Source organism: Hippocampus zosterae, chromosome 2, assembly GCF_025434085.1.
Source record: "Hippocampus zosterae strain Florida chromosome 2, ASM2543408v3, whole genome shotgun sequence".
In the NCBI taxonomy this organism is placed as follows: domain Eukaryota; kingdom Metazoa; phylum Chordata; class Actinopteri; order Syngnathiformes; family Syngnathidae; genus Hippocampus; species Hippocampus zosterae.
The window spans coordinates 3,029,628-3,049,029 of NC_067452.1; the positions used below are offsets into that span (position 1 = coordinate 3,029,628).

A 19,402-nucleotide genomic window follows, 5' to 3' on the forward strand; every position below is an offset into this window, starting at 1 on the left:
CAGATAGATAGATAAATAAATAAATAAATAAATAAATAAATAAATAAATAAACAAACAAACAAACAAACAAATAAATAAATAAAAGAAACAAGGTTTTGGAATGGTCTAGTCAAAGTCTAGACTTGAATCCAATTGAAATGCTGTGGCATGACCTTTAAAAGGTTATTCATGCCCAAAACCCAGGGCATTGGGTTTTGGGCATGGACCAGTGGTTAGCGCGTCAACCTCACACTGCAGAGGTCGTGGGTTCGATCCCGGCTGCGCCCTTCTTGTGTGGAGTTTGCATGTTCTCCCTGAGCCTGTGTGGGTTTTCTCCTGGTACTCCGGTCTCTTCCCACATTCCGATAACATGCATGGCAGGCTTATTGAACACTCAAAGAGAGAGAGTGTGTAGTGAGGTAAAGAGAAAATCTACTCACAACACAGAACCGGAACCTGAAATGAATACAGTACGCTACGCTGTTTGTCAACCAGGAGGCGTGGCCTATAAGGGTAAAAGTATATTCATATATTAGTAGACCAAAACATTTGTGTCAGTATTATTGTTTGTTGGTTTTCACAATAGAGTTCTGACTGTTGATTTCGACTTTTGGGGTCTGTAGAATCATCAATCTATCCATCCATCTATTTTCTGATCCGCTTATCCTCACAAGGGTCGCAAAGGGTGCTGGAACCTATCCCAGCTTCCTTCGGGCAGTAGGCGGGGGACACCCTGAACCGGTTGTCAGGTAATCGCAGGGCACACACATATGAACAACCATTCACGCTCAAACCTACTGTAGGTGTCATGCTTTGGTTTGTGACCAACAGGTGGCACTGTGGGGTTTTCCCCTGCAGCTGCACACCTGTTGGTCGGTAGCTAATTAGTGGCTTTAAAAGGACTCCCAGCCTGACCACTCATTGTCGGGTCATTGTTTGCTCTTGGCTGCTGTCATGTTTGTTTGTTGCCGTTTGTCTGCTGCTGTCAGGTTTGTTTCGGTCATGTTTTGGTCACGGTTCTGTTTTAGCTACAGTTGTGATTTTTGTTTGCTATTTTGGACTATGTTTGTTTTGGATTTAGTTTTCTCTGTTTCAATACACTTCTTCAAGTTCACCCTGCTCCTCCCTCCTCCCCTGCTTTTTTTTGGGTCCACCACCACCTCGCAACGTGACACTAGGGACAATCTAGAGTGTTCAATCAGCCTACCATGCATGTTTTTGGAATGTGGGAGGAAACTGGACTACCCCGAGAAAACCCATGCAGGCCCGGGGAGAACATGCAAACTCCATACAGGGAGGCCCGAGCTGGAATTGAACCTGGTACCTCTGCACTGTAGGGTCAACACGCTAACCACTGGCTCACTGGTCGCCCCTCTGTTTTTCAGCAATTTAGATTTGCTTCTTTACAAGAAATACAGTTGGCTGTGTATTTAAGACATAACCCTTTGTTATTGATATAAAAGAACACATTTGTAATAGAACACTTGTTATAGTGTCATATTTTGGTAGTTTGACAAAACCCTTCCTTCATGTCCCGCCCACACACCCCAAAAATGAAAATAAAAACTAGCTCTATGAAATTAGGAAGTTGCTACCCAATAAATATGATTGACGCTGCCATGGCTCAGGAGGTCCAGCAAGTCATTCAGTCAGTGAAGGGTCGGCTGTTTTTTTTTTTTTTATCCCTCTCTGTCTGAGTCATGTGTCGTTGAGTCTTTGGGCAAGACATTTCACCCACCTTGCCTCCAGTGTCACTCACACTGGTGTACGGCTGGGTGTGGAAGTTTGGTGGTGGTTGGAGAACCGTAGGCGCGCACACTGGCAGCTATGCTACAGAACGTAGTTTGCCAGAGTGTGACGTGAGGCAATATTTTCATCAAGTCATCTTACAGCTTTTATCAGACACTTTGGTACTTTTCTTCAATCATCTTTGGTATTTGCAAATACTAAATGCAATTCTCAAAACAATAAATAGAAATGGCAAAACACCATGAATCCTCTGCAAAAGCCTTTGTTCTCATGAACACGGTGCCATCAGAATGACCAGCAGGTAGTGTCGTGGCCTATGGGTGAGATTTTCTACTTTGCTTATTCATGTTGTCAAAATACACTTTGGAATGACATTCTGATGGAAATTGTAAGTTACACCTGAGTGCATGTTGTAGATCAGGGGTGCCCAAACTTTTTGGATCGAAGATCTACTTTTCGATTAACTAACCTCCCGCGGTCTACCCTTACCGGAACGCGCGCGCACACACACACACACACACACACACACACACACACACACACACACACACACACACACACACACACACACACACACACACACACACACACACACACACACACACGCACGCACACGCACGCCATGATGAGAAACAGCCTGAAACTGAGGCATGCGACGAACTTTTGCAGCCTGTTAACTATCGTAGCTCACACGTACCGTTTTAAATTGCTTCCCTAGATTTCTATTCTTTGCCCGTGCCCTCGGTGAATTGTAAACTCTGAATGAGAATAATGACGAGAAAAGATAGAGCGCAACAGTTCTGATCACAAGCTGCAATTGCAGACTGCTTTATTTTATTTTTTAAAATATTTGTTTGGGTGAAAATGAGACTGATAAGATGATTAGGGTGCAGTGTACATTAACACAAAACATATATTACTAACATGTACAAAGACACACAAATGGTTGTTTGTTTTTTTTTCTCCTCGACACTCCTCGGATCTACTTGGGACCTGTCTTAGATCTACCGGTAGATCAGGATCGACCGAATGGGCACCCCTGTGGTAGTCCACACACTTGAATAAAAACACAGATGAATGAATGTATCCAATAATCAGCAGATCTGGGAACCATTTGGAATTGGTTCGTAGTGGCTTAATAGAGGCATAAATCCCTCATTAAATAATAAAATATAACATGATACAAATATTTACTACAACCGCTGCTTCTAATAACAATAAACATGAACATTATTTTTTTTAAAAGTCAACCTCTGCTTTGCAGAAATTCACCTATTGCGAGGGGGGCGGGTTTTGACGCGCCAGTCCTACGACCAGATTTATATGCTCAAATGAACATTGAGCCTGGAATACTTACAACACACCCTTTATAAAATGGCTTAAATTATAGTCGTGTCCTTGATAGGTGGACAAACAAAGCAAAGCATCTCATAAGGGCGCTTTGTGGTGGCCGAGGTACAATCGAACAAAATACGTCATGGCTAAACTACTGTAACACCTTTGCCTTGCCTTTTGATTTTTATTTATTGTTCCATCAGAAGGAATAAGGGAGAATAAACAGACAGCACACAAATAGAAGTTGTCACTTGGTTTCCAACCATCTTGGCGAGACAATTCTCGACCCATGTTTTGCTTCTCATGTAGTCACGTGAAAATATATGGCATTTAATGCCATTTTCGCAATATTTGTTCAACAAATGATAAAATAGTCACGAAAAGACATTGAATTCCACGCCAGCGACAGTGAGCAAAAAGCTGCAAGATAGCGCCTCGAAAATCATGTGACCGCTTTCAGCCTACCAGCGTCCAGCCAGACTGTTTAAGTACGCCCTGGTGCAGCAAAGAAATGTCTGCCATTTCGTCGTGATTGTGGTGGTATGATATGCTTACTACTGTTGACCCCTAATCACAGTTCAAAACAGCAAAACAGGCAGCTTCAGAGTTTCATTTCTGTTATTTATATACAGTAAATATATAAATACTATATATATATATATATATATATATATATATATATTTATTGGGCAAGATCCTTCACGCTAATGCCTACCTCATACAATGATGAGAGACAATAAAACGAATGACATGCTCAGACGTCGCCCGGCCAAAAAAGGTCTGCGTCAGGTGCTGGGGAACCAGAGCACCTTGATGAAAAATGGGCTACTGGAACAAAGCGGAGATGGGCGAGATGCGATAACATGGCTCTGTTGGAATGCTACTACTCAAGCAACCCTAGTCATAGGGGTTACATGCAGAGAATGTGGGCTAAATGGTTACTTCGAAACCCACAGTCACGGTTGACCACGAAACAACTAGTAGCTCAGTGTTCCAACATCCACAAACGGCAACTGCTGTCACAACTTGAGATTGATGAGGTACAACGCAGGTTCCATGGTGAAGGGCCCCAGGCTGCCAGATCAGAGGAGGAGGTCATACAAGACATTGGGAGGCAAGCCCCAATGAATGCAGATGATGAGATTGGGTGGCCAGCCCCAATGAATGAAATGCTGAGCGAGGCAGCAACTGACCTGAAAGCTAAGATCATGGCGAGAATGAAAGCTGGGCAGCCTAGAAACCGATTACAACGGCTATGTGAAGTACCATCTGAAAGTCTCATAGAAAGTGTGAATGCAGCACTGAGGGCGATCCCTACCGTAACGATCACAGAAACCAATGAGCTGATACACGCTTCAGCATCAGTGATCCTGGAGACTCTGGGCTATAAGAGCAACCATGGAAGCCATGAGATACGTTACCCACCATGGAAAAGACGGTTGGAGGCTAAGATCAAGGCGGCCCGGAAAGATGTGAGTCAATTGACGGAGGCCCAGAGAGGTGTGATGAAAAGGCCGATACCCAAGAGGTACATCCAGATGACCATACCTGAAGCACTCGAAACTGCCAAACAAAGGTTCCAAGCCTTGTCCAGTCGCCTAAAGCGGTACACGAAAGAGAATGAGGCCAGACAAATAAACAGGCTGTTCGCAACACAACCTGCGAAAGTGTACGCTCAGTGGCAGGGTCCTAACAACAGAGCTGACCCACCAAGACTGGAAACTGAAAGGTACTGGAAAGGCATATGGGAGAAGGAGGTTGCACATAACAGCAGTGCACATTGGCTGGTAACCCTGGGAGAGGAGCACAGCAACCTCCCTGAACAGAACCCAGTTACCATAACAGTGGCAGACATACAGGAAAGAGTCTCAGATATGAAGAACTGGACAGCACCAGGCCCGGACATGGTCCACACCTACTGGCTAAAGAAACTCACAGCACTCCATGAGCGCCTAGCCGTACAAATGAACCAGCTGCTGAGGGATGGGACTCACCCAGAATGGCTAACCGAAGGGCGAACGATCCTGATCATGAAGGATCCCTCGAAGGGTGCAGCCCCATCCAACTATCGGCCAATAACCTGTCTCTCCACAACATGGAAGCTCATGTCAGGCATCATTGCGGCTAAGATAAGTGGACACATGGATCAATACATGAACGAAGCACAGAAGGGCATTGGTAGAGATACCAGAGGAGCCAAACATCAGCTCCTGGTTGACAGAACAGTCGCACAAGACTGCAGGTCCCGACGTACCAACCTGTGCACAGCTTGGATTGATTACAAGAAAGCCTATGACTCGATGCCACATACATGGATCACTGAATGCTTGGAGTTGTATAAGGTGAACAGGACCCTAAGAGCCTTCGTTGCGAACTCGATGAGGATGTGGAAAACCACACTTGAAGCCAATGGCAAGCCACTTACCCAAGTGTCCATCAAATATGGCATATACCAAGGTGATGCACTCTCCCGACTGCTGTTCTGCATTGGACTGAACCCCCTAAGCCAAGTAATCACCAAGACAGGCTATGGATACCGCCTCAGAAATGGAGCTACAACCAGTGACCTCCTCTACATGGATGACATAAAGCTGTATGCTAAGAGCGAAAGGGACATAGATTCCCTGATCCACACAACCAGGATCTACAGCAGCAACATCAGGATGTCATTCGGGCTTGAGAAATGTAGTCGGATGGTGACTAAGAGAGGAAAGGTAGTCCGCACTGAAGGGGTCTCACTCCCTGAAGGAGCAATAGCAGACATTGAGCACAGCTACAAGTACCTCGGAATACCACAAGCCAATGGCAACCTCGAACTGGCCACAAGGAAAGCGGCTACGGCCAAATACCTCCAGCGAGTGAGGCAAGTCCTAAGAAGCCAGCTCAATGGCAAGAATAAGACCCGGGCAATAAACAGCTATGCCGTGCCAGTGATCAGATACCCTGCAGGAGTAATAAGGTGGCCAAAGGAAGAGATTCAGACCACAGACGTTAAGACCATAAAGCTCCTAGCCGTGCATGGAGGGTTCCATCCCAAATCCAGCACCCTGAGACTGTACGCAAGCCGAAAGGAAGGAGGCCGGGGACTAGTGAGTGTGAGAGCCACTGTCCAAGATGAAACATCCAAGCTCCATGAATACATCAAGGAGAAGGCTCCAACGGATGACGTACTCAGAGAATGTCTCAGACAATGGGGAACAGAAGATGAGGCGCTGGAAGACGGACCATCATGGGAGGACAAGCCCCTACACGGGATGTACCACCGGACCATAACTGTGGCTATATATATATTAGAGCTGTCAAACGATTAAAATATTTAATCTAATTAAAAATGCAACTGTCATAATTAACTCAAATGAACTAAAAAATTAATCGTGATTACTCACATATTTTTTATCGTTTCTGAATTTCCTTTTACATTTTTTGTCCTATTTTTCCCCCATTTTAATGCTCTCATCAACTTGGAATCATGAATCCGTTTTCTATGTACCAAATGAAAATATTTACTGAAATAACAATTTCGGTTTTCAATTTTTCATGAACATTTTTCACTTGGAGCAGTTGTTCACACATAATCTCTCACACAATATTACTGTCCATCAAAAACAGTGAAAAAAAATATTTTGTCACACAACAGCTGCTTTAACAGCTTTTTAATGAAATCAAAACAGAGCAATATAACATTATAAAGTGCACATCTAAGGTAAACTAGTACTCAGCCTATAGTGGATTTAAACCATGGTTGCATACTTCGTTTTTCTCAAGTTTGCTTTGAACACAGCAGTCTGTTTCTGTATGTTTGTTAGAGAATAACGAGCCCCGGACACCAGTGTTTGTTATGTGCCGCTGTATTCAAAACTGCCGGCCGTATAAGCAAGCGCAAGCACTTCCCCTGTGCTGCTGGGGCAAACCATTCTGAAAGAGGGGGGTTTCACTCCCCCGAACAAAGTCAGGCTATGTTAATTATGTTGGTCCTTCTTGCGCGGAAGTCTCTCTACGGTTTTTGTGTCTACCTCATTTCGGATGACTACACTTGGTTCGATGACAACACTGGAGACGTTTTATTTTCGCTAGGTCGGTACCACTGCACCGCTGAACTTTCGTTGTCATGTCACCGCCTCTGCGCACCGTCACTGTCAGAGACGAACACAGAGAAGCTCCACCCACTCTATTTATATGGCCACGGAGCGCTGTAACCTTCCACACAAAATAGTTCCAAACAAGTAACAATCGCGTCAGTCGCGTCAGTCGCTACCACTGTCTGACAAACAGAGAAGGTTTGTCAGACAGTGGTAGCGACTTAGCGAAAATAAAACGTCTACAGTGTAGTCATCGAACCAAGTGGAGTCATTCGAAATGAGGTCTACACAAAAACTGTAGAGAGACTTCCGCACAAAAAGATAAGATAAGATATCCTTTATTCGTCCCACACTGGGGAAATTTACAGCCTCCAGCAGCAAGAATGTATGTAGAAAGAAGAAAGAAGAAAGAGAAAAAAAACACCAAACATCTTTCAATTAAATGCAATATGAACACAAAATGGATAAATCGCAGTACTATTTACAATTTTCCTTCACATCATTTAATTATTATTATTATTATTATGGTTGTTATTTTTTATTCATCAGCCTGACAGCAGTCGGTAGGAACAAGCGTCGGTATCTCTCCTTCTTGCAGCGCGGGTGTAACAGTCTCTGGCTGAAGGAGCTACCAAGTACTGTCAGGGCGGGCTGGAGGGGGTGGGAGGGACTGGCCATCATAGCTTTTAGCTTAGTTAGCATCCTTCTGTTGTCTCTTTCTGTCCCGGGCTGAGATGCTGCCTGACCAGCAGACAATGCCATAGTGGATGGCCGAGGCCACCACCGAGTTATAGAACGTCTTAAGGAGTGACCCCTGAACCCCAAAAGACCTCAGTTTCCTGAGTAGGAAGAGTCGGCTCTGTCCTTTCCTAATCAGGGTGTCCGTGTTTGTAGACCAGGACCAACACAATCAACATAGCCTGACTGTGTTAGGGGGAGTGACCCCCCCCCCCCCCCTTTCAGAATGGTTTGCCCCAGCAGCCCGGGGGAAGTGCGTGCGCTTTTTTGTACGGCGGGCAGTTTGGAATACAGCGGCACATAATGAACACTGGTGTCCGGTGTCTCGTTTTTCTTCAACAAACATACAGAAACAGACTGCTGTGTTCAAAATAAACTTGAGAAAAACGAAGTATGCAACCATGGTTTAAATCTACTATAGGCTGAGTACTCGTTTACCTTAGATGTGCACCTTATAATGTTACATTGCTCTGTTTTGATTTTATAAAAAAAAAAGCTGTTGTGTGACCAAATATTGTTTTCACTGTTGTTGATGGACAGTAATATTGTGTGAGAGATTATGTGTGAATAACTGCTCCAAGTGAAAAATGTTCATGTAAAATTGAAAACCGAAATTGTTATTTCAGTAAATATTTTCATTTGGTACATAGAAAACGGATTCATGATTCCACGTTGATGAGAGCATTAAAATGGGGGAGAAATAGGACAAAAAATGTAAAAGGAAATTCAGAAACGATAAAAAATGTGTGAGTAATCACGATTAATTTTTTTGTCCATTTGAATTAATTATGACAGTTGCATTTTTAATTAAATATTTTAATCGTTTGACAGCTCTAATATATATATATATATATATATATATATATATATATATATATAAAATTTGTGATGGGTATAATTAGTGATGGGTCCATCAGGCCTCATGAGGCGTGTCGACACAATGACACACTGTGTTGATACAGTGCTGATACTGTGTCGCTGACCACTGCCACCTGCTGGACCTTCAAAATCCCTGCAGCCAACCCACTTGACAGACTGAACAGACTGATTTGATGATGAAGTGTATACAATGCACTACCTCACTCTACCCACAATAGCCACAAGCGCCATTGTTTATGTTGTTGTTTATGCTGTTTATATTGTTTATATTGTCTACACTGTTCAGATTACATGCCTTTTTTTATACAGTGTAGCTGCTATCCTTTCTTAGCTGTGTGTGTTTAATGCACAGCATGTTCGCATGCACATATGCACTGAGGATTGAGAGGAAGAAATTTCATCAATGCTGCATGTCATACATAAAGCATATTTGACAATGAAGATGACATTGACCCTTGACAATATCATTCACATTCATGCATTCATATTGTATCATTCAATGTGTTTCAATAATGTGAGAATCATGTGAATGAGGATGCTTGTGGGCTTTGTCTTCACAAATTTTGATTTAGAAAAATAAGATGCTCCAGTGTTTTAAATTTCAGTCTGTTACTCTTAATGCATGCTATTTCCCCTGTTGTGGAGAACACACACAATGGAATAAGACATCTCAAAAATCCAAGAGGCACTTGGTGAGACAAGGAAATTTTAATAAATACCTTATTCTCCAAAAGGAGATCAAAATGGCTCTACACGACGGACAATTTGTGTTTGTCCGGAAGCTGCTCCTTAATATGCACGTACTGTAGCAACGTCACTCGAGTGAAGCTCGTCTCAGCAGTCGATAGTCCGCTGCTCTCTGCTGTGCGTGCGTGAGCGCGAGCACATACTCGTGACGCCGACAAAACCCACGCCACATATTAAGCTTTGAACTACGACAACAGCTAAGCTAGCCTAGCCGATGTAATGATGGTCAGCAGACAAGGTTTACGTTTTATATTACTTTTAACAACAACGTGGCAGAGTCATCAAGCATGCGGTGTGGTCACTTGCAGTCACTTTCTGGAACTCCCCCTTTTCGGCGGGACCTCTCTGTCACGGTTCTGTGTCAGTCTGGCCAGCAGGTGGCATCAGCGGACGTTTTTGCACACCTGCTGCCAATCTATGATTAGTCTCAGTCTGTATTTAAGGAGCCCTCTGACATGCACATATCGCTGGAGTATTGAATTTCGCCTTGCTACTTCTTTGCTCATTGACTGCTATTGCTACAGACCTCGTCGTGTTTCGCTTTTTGAACTCTCGGTGCTCAGTATTTTGTAAGTATGGTTCTTAGTTTGTGATTTGGCTCTCGCTTGTGTGTAGTGGTTACATTGTTTTTTGTTTGCCTTCGCGATTCCTATTTTCCCCCCTTGCCTTTTGTGCAAGTGCTTTTTGTTATTCGTTTTTGTGCCCTCTGGTCCTTGTTTTGACCAGCACTTTATGTTACTACTTTGTCGGTGCGAATTTTTGTATATTAAACCCTTTTGTTATGGAGACCTTGTTTGGTGTCTGCATTTCGGGGATCCACTTCCTTATTTTTTTGTTGTGCGCGAAGCAATTATCCTATCGCTTCGTGCACAACGTGATGCTCTCAATCAACTAGAGTATGACGTACAATACAAACGTTCATAAAGCACTTCTCAAATAATAAAAGCTTATTATATGACAGCCGACATGACGCTAGAAGTCAGACGGACACATTTTTTCTGATAATCACTGTGTTTTCCGTAGTGATGGGTCCAGCGACACCGATGCATTGACACATGCGCCGGGCTCACAGAGCAAACCACGTGTCGATGCATGTGCTGGCTCATTACATCACGTGATTGACACGTGAACTGCGTTGACACAGTCCAGGCTTCTAATTGACACACCGGCTGCGTTGACACAGTCCAGGCTTCTAATTGACACACCGGCTGCGTTGACACAGTCCAGGCTTCTAATTGACACACCGGCTGCGTTGACACAGTCCAGGCTGCTAATTGACACATCGGCTGCGTTGACACAGTCCAGGCTGCTAATTGACACGTGAACTGCACCGGTGCAGTTTAGACCGCATCAGCTGCTTGGCACAGTACAGGCTGCGCCACTTAGTCCAGGGGGCGTCGACTCAATGCAGAGGGCGTTGACGCAGCAAAAGCCCGCCGCACAGTGTTTATAAGGAATTGGGTTTGGCGACACAATGCCACTTGCCGAAACAAGCCAGACCTCACTCACGCTCGCTTGTCGAAGTTCGTGTCAGTGCAGACTTCGTGTTCGTGCCTTGCCTTCCTTGCCGATTATGGAGCAGAGACGCAAATCATCCGCCGTGTGGGACCATTTTGATGTCGCGGAGAATAAGGTATTATTTATTTATTTATTCAAATCGCCTTCTGTCGCCGAGAGCCTCTCGGCGAGAGTCACTCGCCGAGTGCCTCTCAGATTATTGACATGTGTTGTACCATTCTAATCCGAATACATTTCAAGGTAACTCTTGGTTACTTCTTATTCACATTTCATTACAGGTGAAATGTCGAATTTGCCGGGTCGAATTGTCATACACCAACAGAAGCACCTCCACCATGCTGAGGCATTATCGGGCCAAGCATGAGAATGAAGTTCGCGATACACCCGGTATTACGCCAGGTATACAAACGTTCACTCATCTTTTCACGGTTGCTATGTTGATGATTTAATTGACAATCAGTAATTATTATTGGTTGACTCTCCACTCCATGTTTGACAATCAAGGTTCCAGGAAGCAGCTGTACTGGAAGGACCAACACACTTCTTTCCCAAACCTCTCCCACCTCGCAAAGGAGTTCCTTTTGTACGCCAGCCTCATCCGTCCCTTGTGAGCGTGTGTTCTCCACAGCAGGAGAAATCGCTTGTAAAAGACTCAACAGGCTGAAGTTTAAAACATTGGAGCATCTTATTTTTCTCAATAAAAATTTGTGAAATAAAAGCCCACAAGCATCCTCATTCAAATGATCTTCACATTATTTGAACACATTGAATGTTGCAAAATGAATGCATGGATGTGAATGATATTGTATACACTTCATCATCAAATCGATGAATGACCTTATGAAAATGTTTTGGAACAGTTGTAGATGCAAAACCGTGCTGGCAGCTACATAATAGATAATAAAAGAAAAATATCCCAAACCATAGGGATCCTCCCAAAAACTAAGGATGTGCTGAATAAGAGATCCTTGTTCACATACTTTTATTACTTCCATATTTGACCTATGGTGTGGGAATATGGGGAAATGCCAGTAAAACACTGTTTTAAAACTACAATACAAAGCAATCGGAACAATCACTGGTTCCAAATGGACGGAACCCACAAATCCACTGTTTATCAAATTAAACAATGAAATCTCATGACCTGATTGACTTCAAAATCGCCCAATTAATGTACAAAGCACACAATAACCTTTGCCAAAAGATCCAGAAGCTTTTTAAAATTCGAGAAAGTTGTCATAATTTAGGGGGTACTAATCTATACAAAAAAATCCAAAACACGAACGAACATCACACAAAGGAGTGTATCTGTAATAGGTGTAAATCTGTGGAATGATTCTGAAACGGACCAGTAAAATGAGGAACTCTCTTGCTGAGATTAAAAATGAATTCGAGAGTAGTACAAGACAACTACACAAATCAGAATTAAGATGATAAATTCGATGCACTCATGAAATATAGCAATACATCAGAAATACATTGATGAGATTATTTAATATATTCATGAAATGTAGCATCCATTATGAATATGAGAAAATCGACATATACATGTGCTCTAAAGAGTATGTACTGTATATACAAACCTAATGTAAAAATGTATTAGTACAGCATACATAAGGGTAAAAGCATTTGTTGATATTTAGACTTTCTTTCCTATTTAGAAAAATGATCAATTCATATATAAGAAGGGGTAGGACTCGGGGTAGGTTTTTTGCTTCTTTCTACTCCTTTGAACACATATTTGTGATGATGACTATTTTCTTTTCCTTTTTTATATCTTACCTTCACCTTTTGCCAATTTATTACCAAATTGTATATTTTATATGTTCAATATACAAAACAATTTATCAGTCAGTTAAGTGGGTTGGCTGCAGGGATCTTGAAGGTCCAGCAGGTGGCAGTGGTCAGTGACACAGTATCAGCACAGTATCAACACAGTGTGTCAGTGTGTTGACACGCCTCATGAGGCCTCATGGACCCATCACTAGTTTTCCGTATTGCCCAAACATATATTTTTATTCGAGCGAGGGTGAGGTCTGGCTTGTTTCGGCAATCGGCATCGTGTCGCCAGATGCACTTCCTTAGATACACTGTGCGGGCTTTTGCTGCGTCAATGCCCCCTACACTGAGTCGACGCCCCCTGGACTCAGTGGCGCAGCCTGGACTGTGCCAAGCAGCCTGGACTGTGTCGACGCAGCCGAGACAGTCTAAACTGCGCCGGTGCAGTTCACGTGTCAATCACGTGACGTAATGAAGCAGCACATGCACCGACACGTGGTTTGCTCTGTGAGCACGGCGCATGCGTCAACGCATCGGTGTCGCTGGACCCATCACTAATATATAATATATATATATATATATATGTTTTTTATTTTTTCCCCACGATTTACTTGTGATTTGTTTTCACCCTCATCCTGATTGCCTCATATTTTTCATGGAAAAGGGCCTACTTGTAGTGTGGTCATGGGTCGCCAGTTGCTCACGCCCGTTTTGAAGGATTGCAATACATTTTGATGAACATGAGGAATAATAAGGAATTCACAATGTGGTCAAACAGCTTAGAATTGTACATGATCTTTTGCATGGACACACCAAAGCAACTTAAAAAAAATAATAAAAATATGAAGTGATTTTTTTTGTTTTACACGTTATACAATGATGATGTGAAAATTTAACAGGTAGTTTTGAGCATTTAAATGCCGATCTGAGAAAGGTACCAAAGCGACTGAGGAAAAAAGGCTTGCTCAGATGTTGCCATAGCATGTGACTACTGTCACTTTCAGGACAATATTTTGAAACCGTGTTTCCATGGTAACCACATACCCACAAGTATCAAAAAACATGCCTCCTCGTTGATCTTCTCCCTGGAAGAGGTCACTCACCTTTGTCCGAGTGAGGTGACAGCCCATCCTGGCGGCAGGCCAGGTCTTACGAGGTGTCAGGATGGCGAGGAGGAAAAGGGGGAGGAGGAGGAAGAAGCGAATAAGGAGAGGAATGACAGGAAGAAGAATCCACGACGTCGGCCGCTCAGTCTCCCTCCTCCTGCTGCGAAAAAGCAGTTGTCATGATGGTGCCGTGTGCAAGGCATTCCATCGCAGAAAGCATAGAAGGGAATGATGAAGAGGTTCCTCTTCCTCCTCCTTCCTCTCTCCACTTCTCTCATTGCCTCTGACCAGCATCCAATCACAAAGCCCAGATGATAGCCACACGCTGTGATTGGCCAAGAGCAGCATCGCTGTAAACTTCCATTCAGGCTTTTCTCGTTATCCCTCGCCGCTCATTTTCTCTCGACCCCCTCCTCCTATGCCTCATCCTCATTGTCCAAAACAGTTACCTCACAAAGGACATTTCATTTGACAGCCAAAGGAGCACCAATAAGTTCTTCTTGCTCTGCTTGAAACATTGCATCCAGTGGCGGATCGGTAATTCGGACACAAGTCCTGAATGGTTGGTCGACTCCAAGCTGACTTGGTCTTGTAATTTTTGTTTTGTAGTTAAAAAAAAACTTTTCCTGTAATTATGGGAGATCGTTTACAGTAGCTCTTGTGTTTGTTATTTGCAGGATATAACAGTAATGTTGTTAATTCTGAAAGCTGACCAAGAAGAGAGACTATTTATGTTTAATTGAATGACAGGACCAGTACTCTCAAACCTGTTGTGGCTCATGCAGTTTGTTACAAGATTGTGGTTTTAACAACATTAAGCAACACTTCCAAACAAAAGGCATATCCATAGACCTCACATGGTATGTGTGTATGTGTGCGTGTACTAGCAAGTTGCAATCATTCAAAATAACAACACGTCTTATGACAAAAAAAACAACCCTCCCAAAAAAAAAATACGCACTCTGATTTCCTCTGAGACAATAAACTTATTTTATTGTTTAAGTCATCAGATTATGGCAATGAAGTTCTGCGTGCTACAGGCTGAGGCTTGCACTGGGAGGAGGCACCAAGCTCATCAGACATGCACTCCGTTAGCTTATACACATCATGCCACCTACTTCCTGTTTTTTAACTTTAGACCTTAAAGAAGGCTCGTCAAACTCAGAAATAATCCGTAAAAATGTCAAAATACTTGTAAATTTTTGTTTGTAGTTTTGGTTTCCTGCTTGAGGGTCCTGCCATGTCAATCCAGTTTATTAAATGGACACTGGACACAGAAAAGTTTATATTTAGCAGCTAACTGGGAAAAAAAATCCACAACAAAAAAATGTGTCACCCTCGCCCAGTTCCCTCACCATGGCAGTTTGTATCCATGCTCATTAGCGCTCCAATTCGCCTCATAAAACTTCCTCACTGGAGGGGCTAAATTGAGATTCAAACCCAGAACCTCCAAACTGTGGTCATCACAGTGCTGCTTTTAATTATTATTACTATAATTAAGTACATTTTCATACATTAAGTACATTTTAAATGTATACATATTATCATAACAGGTACCCAACCTTTTTATTAGTAGTATTTTTTGTGCGCATCTTTTGTCCACATCCTCACAATGGCAACCCACTGAGGATGAAGAAGATAATGGAGAGTAAAGGAAAAAGCATTAGCGGAAATGGTGATGGTGTTGAAGCGTCACTCGTCATCTCTTTGTGAGATATTGTGATGATTGGCAACCCTTCCACTCTTGTTTCTTGCGGTCCTCCCTTCAAATCTTCCTCTTTCCTCATGGCTGCTTTCCGCTGGGCTGAAGTGGAACTCAGTGGGGGAGGGATTGTCCTGCTGATGATGTCCTCTTGGTGGTATGACTCTGTTGTTGTGAGAGAAAGAACAGGCACATCCTCCTTCTCCTCCTCTTCCTCACCTGAGAAGAACTTAGGTTGAGAGGTCACTTGATAAGGAGGAAGAGTGTGGGTCAGCAGCAGAGGGGGGGTTTTGCTAGTTCTGCTGGTTCTGGTGGTGATGCCCCCCTGGTGGTATGACTCTACTGTTGTGGTAGGAAGATGAAACACAGTCTGCTCCTCTTCCTCCTCTCCAACCTCATTGTCATCCATGTCAGGAACTGCAAACCACACACCAAATTAACATATTATTAGCTTTTACCGTTGTTTTGTTTTCCCTGAACAGACTTAAGATGACGTAAATGACACATTTCACAAAGCAAGTGTCCAACATCATCAAATAATACAGTGTGTAACATACAGTAGTCAATTACATATTATGTAACATTGTCTGTTTAAATTAATACGCAATGTGGTCAAATACTGGAATAATTAATGTGCCATCATTAAAAATGTGCAACCGTAGGCACCATAGTGTGTTTTGTAGTCAGATAATGTAGTATGTAATGTCGTGTCATTATTTTTTTGTGCAAATTAACTCAATCAAGACTTAATGTGGTCAAATAATGTATCAGGAAAACAATACATTAAGTAAGTTACTTAATATAGATATATACAATTGTAAACAGCACTGTGATTTATCCATTTTGTGTTTATATTGCACTTAATTGAACAGTGTTTGTTGGGTTTTTTTCTTTATTCTCTCTACCTACATTCTTGCTGCTGGAGGCTGTAAATTTCCCCAGTGTGGGACAAATAAAAGATATCTTAATCTTAATCTTAATGCAGTCAAAAACTGTGTGGCATAGTCAAATACTGTAATGTCATATGTTCTGTAATAAAGCTGTTTTCAAAAACTGAGTTTGTGTGTGTGAGTGTGTCATACCACAGAGGTTGTTTTCACATTTTTGAAGTTTTTCCGGACATTGGGAGCAAGAGTCTCCTTCCACGTAAGGGCGCTCTTCTTCATAGTTCCCACTGCATGCATGCGTTCACATGCCCACAGTGGCGTGCGTGGGCGCGCGCACACACACACACACACACACACACACACACACACACACACACACACACACACACACACACACACACACACATACGTGTTTTAGTGCATTTTCAGGACGTCCGTTTGTTCACCCGACATATGGGTACATGCCTTTCCCGTGGTCCTACAGGCTCCAAAAAAATATGGTAACCATGAAAAAAAATCAGGAAGACAGCCATCTACTCAGATTTTGGCTAGGACGAAATTTTTTTTTGATTTATGACAAAACTACTACATATGAGGACATTGACAGGTTTTTGTGTATTATGGAGACAGTCACCTCAAACACACTACCATTTCATGTTTTTGTGAATTTTGAGCCCCCTAGATACACATCATTTTCAAGTATATATGACTTATGAAGACCTGCTAAGAGTAAAGTGTGTATTTTTAAATTGACTCATGTTACATACCAACAGTATATGTTAGGCACATGTGTCCAATTGTCATGCTCGGGCATGGGGAGAACTCTACAAAGGAAGGAAGCCCAGATTCAAACATTCAAATATCAATTGCTGAACTGTGAGGCGAATGTGCCAAACAGTCGTTACACCCGTCATCCCTCAAATATTCACATTAACAATACAAGATAGTAAAATAAGCTGTGAAGAAGAAGAGACGGTTAAATATGTGGTCAGTCCATTTTATTATTTTTTAATTGCTGACAAATATGAAATTATGAACACAGAAAACATGCCACCTCCTCTCCATGACACAAAGCACTGCAATAGATGAGGGTTGTTTGAACTGAAGAAGATTATGTCAAAATGTGAATACTGCGATGAAGAATTTTTAATGAATCTGGCCATATATTGTGCCATGTGTGTAGCAACTTCTTTAGCTACCGTTAGACAAAAGCAACTTTTATAAAAGTATTGAAATTCTTGAAATAGGATGAATCCAAATGTTTTAGGGTTTTTCCGAAATATCACCTCAAACCTAATAAGCCTATCTTTTGTGAGAAGTTTGTATATCGTACGTACGTTCATATACAGCAGGGGTGTCCAAGGTCGGTCCTCAAGGGCCGCTGTCTTTTTGTTTTCCAGCTCTCCCAGGATGTTCAAATGCTGCATCAGAGCTGACTGATGAACTGATCATCTGAAACAGGTGTGATGCAGCCGGGAAAGCTGGAAAACAGGCACGACAGTGGCCCTCCAGGCCCAGATCGGGACATGCCTGATATACAGTATAATTTACATGTTCATACATCTTCAAGGATTTTCCAAATTGCTCTTGAAGATCATGAAACAACAAACGTGAAACACAGTATTAAACAACAAATATGAAATCCATAATTGACCATCCCACCCTAAATGCACCATTGCTATTGCTTTAGTTAACTTGAACTGAAATGTACCCAGACGTGCTCGCATTTCAATGGACTAGCCATTCATTTCCCTTTTTAATGCAGTTATATCCTGTTGTGGATGTAGTTTTTGATGGACACCCAGCCTCTGTCTTTCAGAGCTGCTGGCTCTGCGTGGAGACAGGACTCACAGCTCGTTTTACCTGAAACTTTCTGGCTTGTTATGAAATCAAACATATGTCGCTCAACAGCCTTCACTTCATCATCTGTCCACGTGCGTCTCTTATTCCCACCTGTAAAAGAAGGCATTATTTATTAAAAATGGAAAAATAAAATAATCAAGATATTCCAGGAAATAATGAGAATTTTAAAAATTTGAGAATTTTTAGAATTTATCTCTCATTCCATTCATGGTCTCCAGAGGGTTCAGTCAGGTCACTTGGTGTCTGGAACATAACATTACGGTGTCAAAATATTCAGCATTCTTCATTCTGACCAGTTAAGAAATGAATAAATATTAATTATCATTGAACATTGCTCACGGCAGAGTTTGGGATGAATATACCACACTATAGAAAGTTAACACTGTTCAGTTCTGTGGAACAGCAATATGGGGACATTCGAACACAGGCTCTCCAGAGTTAGGTTAAGACAAAAGTCATGTCACCTGAAACACACTCAGGTTTTTCAGGTCTGAAGAAATATGAGGACATGACGACTGAAATCATGGAGAGTCCATGTTTCTGATTTATAACTTCTCCTGTGTTTGTCAAAGAAGGCTGAAAACTCAAACCTAGTATATCATGATAAGAAGTAGTAACCTGTTGTAAGGATGAAGTGGATCTCTCACTCCATTCTTGGTTTCCAGAGGGTTCAGTCAGGTACCTGTCACTTGATGTCTGCAACATAACAACATTACGGTGTCAAAAGTTTCAGCATTCTTCATTCTGACCAGTTAAGAAATGAATAAACATTATTTCTCATTGAACATTGCTCACAGGAGAGTTTGGGAATAATGTACCACACTATAGTAAGTTAACACTGTTCAGCTCTGAGTAACAGCAATATGGGGACAATCGAACACAGGCTCTCCAGAGTTAGGTTAAGACAAAAGTCATGACACCTGAAACACACTCAGGTTTTTCAGGTCTAAAGAAATATGAGGACATGACGACTGAAATCATGGAGAGTCCATGTTTCTGATTTATAACTTCTCCTGTGTTTGTCAAAGAAAGCTGAAAAC

General features: G+C 42.3%; 2 protein-coding genes and 1 long non-coding RNA gene across 4 annotated transcripts in view; 1 reads left to right on the forward strand and 2 right to left on the reverse strand.

Annotated features, from left to right (window-relative positions):
- The window catches only part of LOC127596363 (uncharacterized), a 39,014-nt gene extending 24,355 nt beyond the window's left edge, over positions 1–14,659 (reverse strand). The window contains exon 1 of one of the 2 annotated variants that reach the window (XM_052058756.1): positions 13,908–14,659. In XM_052058756.1, the coding sequence (XP_051914716.1) occupies positions 13,908–13,934 (27 nt within the window). In that variant the 5' untranslated portion in view covers positions 13,935–14,659. The remainder of the gene's footprint in view (positions 1–13,907) is intronic. The other variant, XM_052058758.1, reaches the window with a different exon arrangement.
- Positions 10,976–12,479, forward strand: LOC127596445 (uncharacterized). The gene is made up of 3 exons (XR_007961476.1): positions 10,976–11,140; positions 11,304–11,424; positions 11,530–12,479. It is a non-coding gene; the product is annotated as an uncharacterized LOC127596445 (long non-coding RNA).
- A 217-nt stretch (positions 14,660–14,876) lies between the features above and the next one.
- Positions 14,877–19,402, reverse strand: part of LOC127596385 (peptidase inhibitor 16-like) — a 35,914-nt gene continuing 31,388 nt past the window's right edge. Inside the window, exons 5-6 of the mRNA XM_052058812.1 lie at positions 16,695–16,786; positions 14,877–16,029 (exon numbers count right to left, since the gene is read on the reverse strand). Of these exons, the coding sequence (XP_051914772.1) occupies positions 15,518–16,029; positions 16,695–16,786 (604 nt within the window). The 3' untranslated portion in view covers positions 14,877–15,517. The remainder of the gene's footprint in view (positions 16,030–16,694; positions 16,787–19,402) is intronic.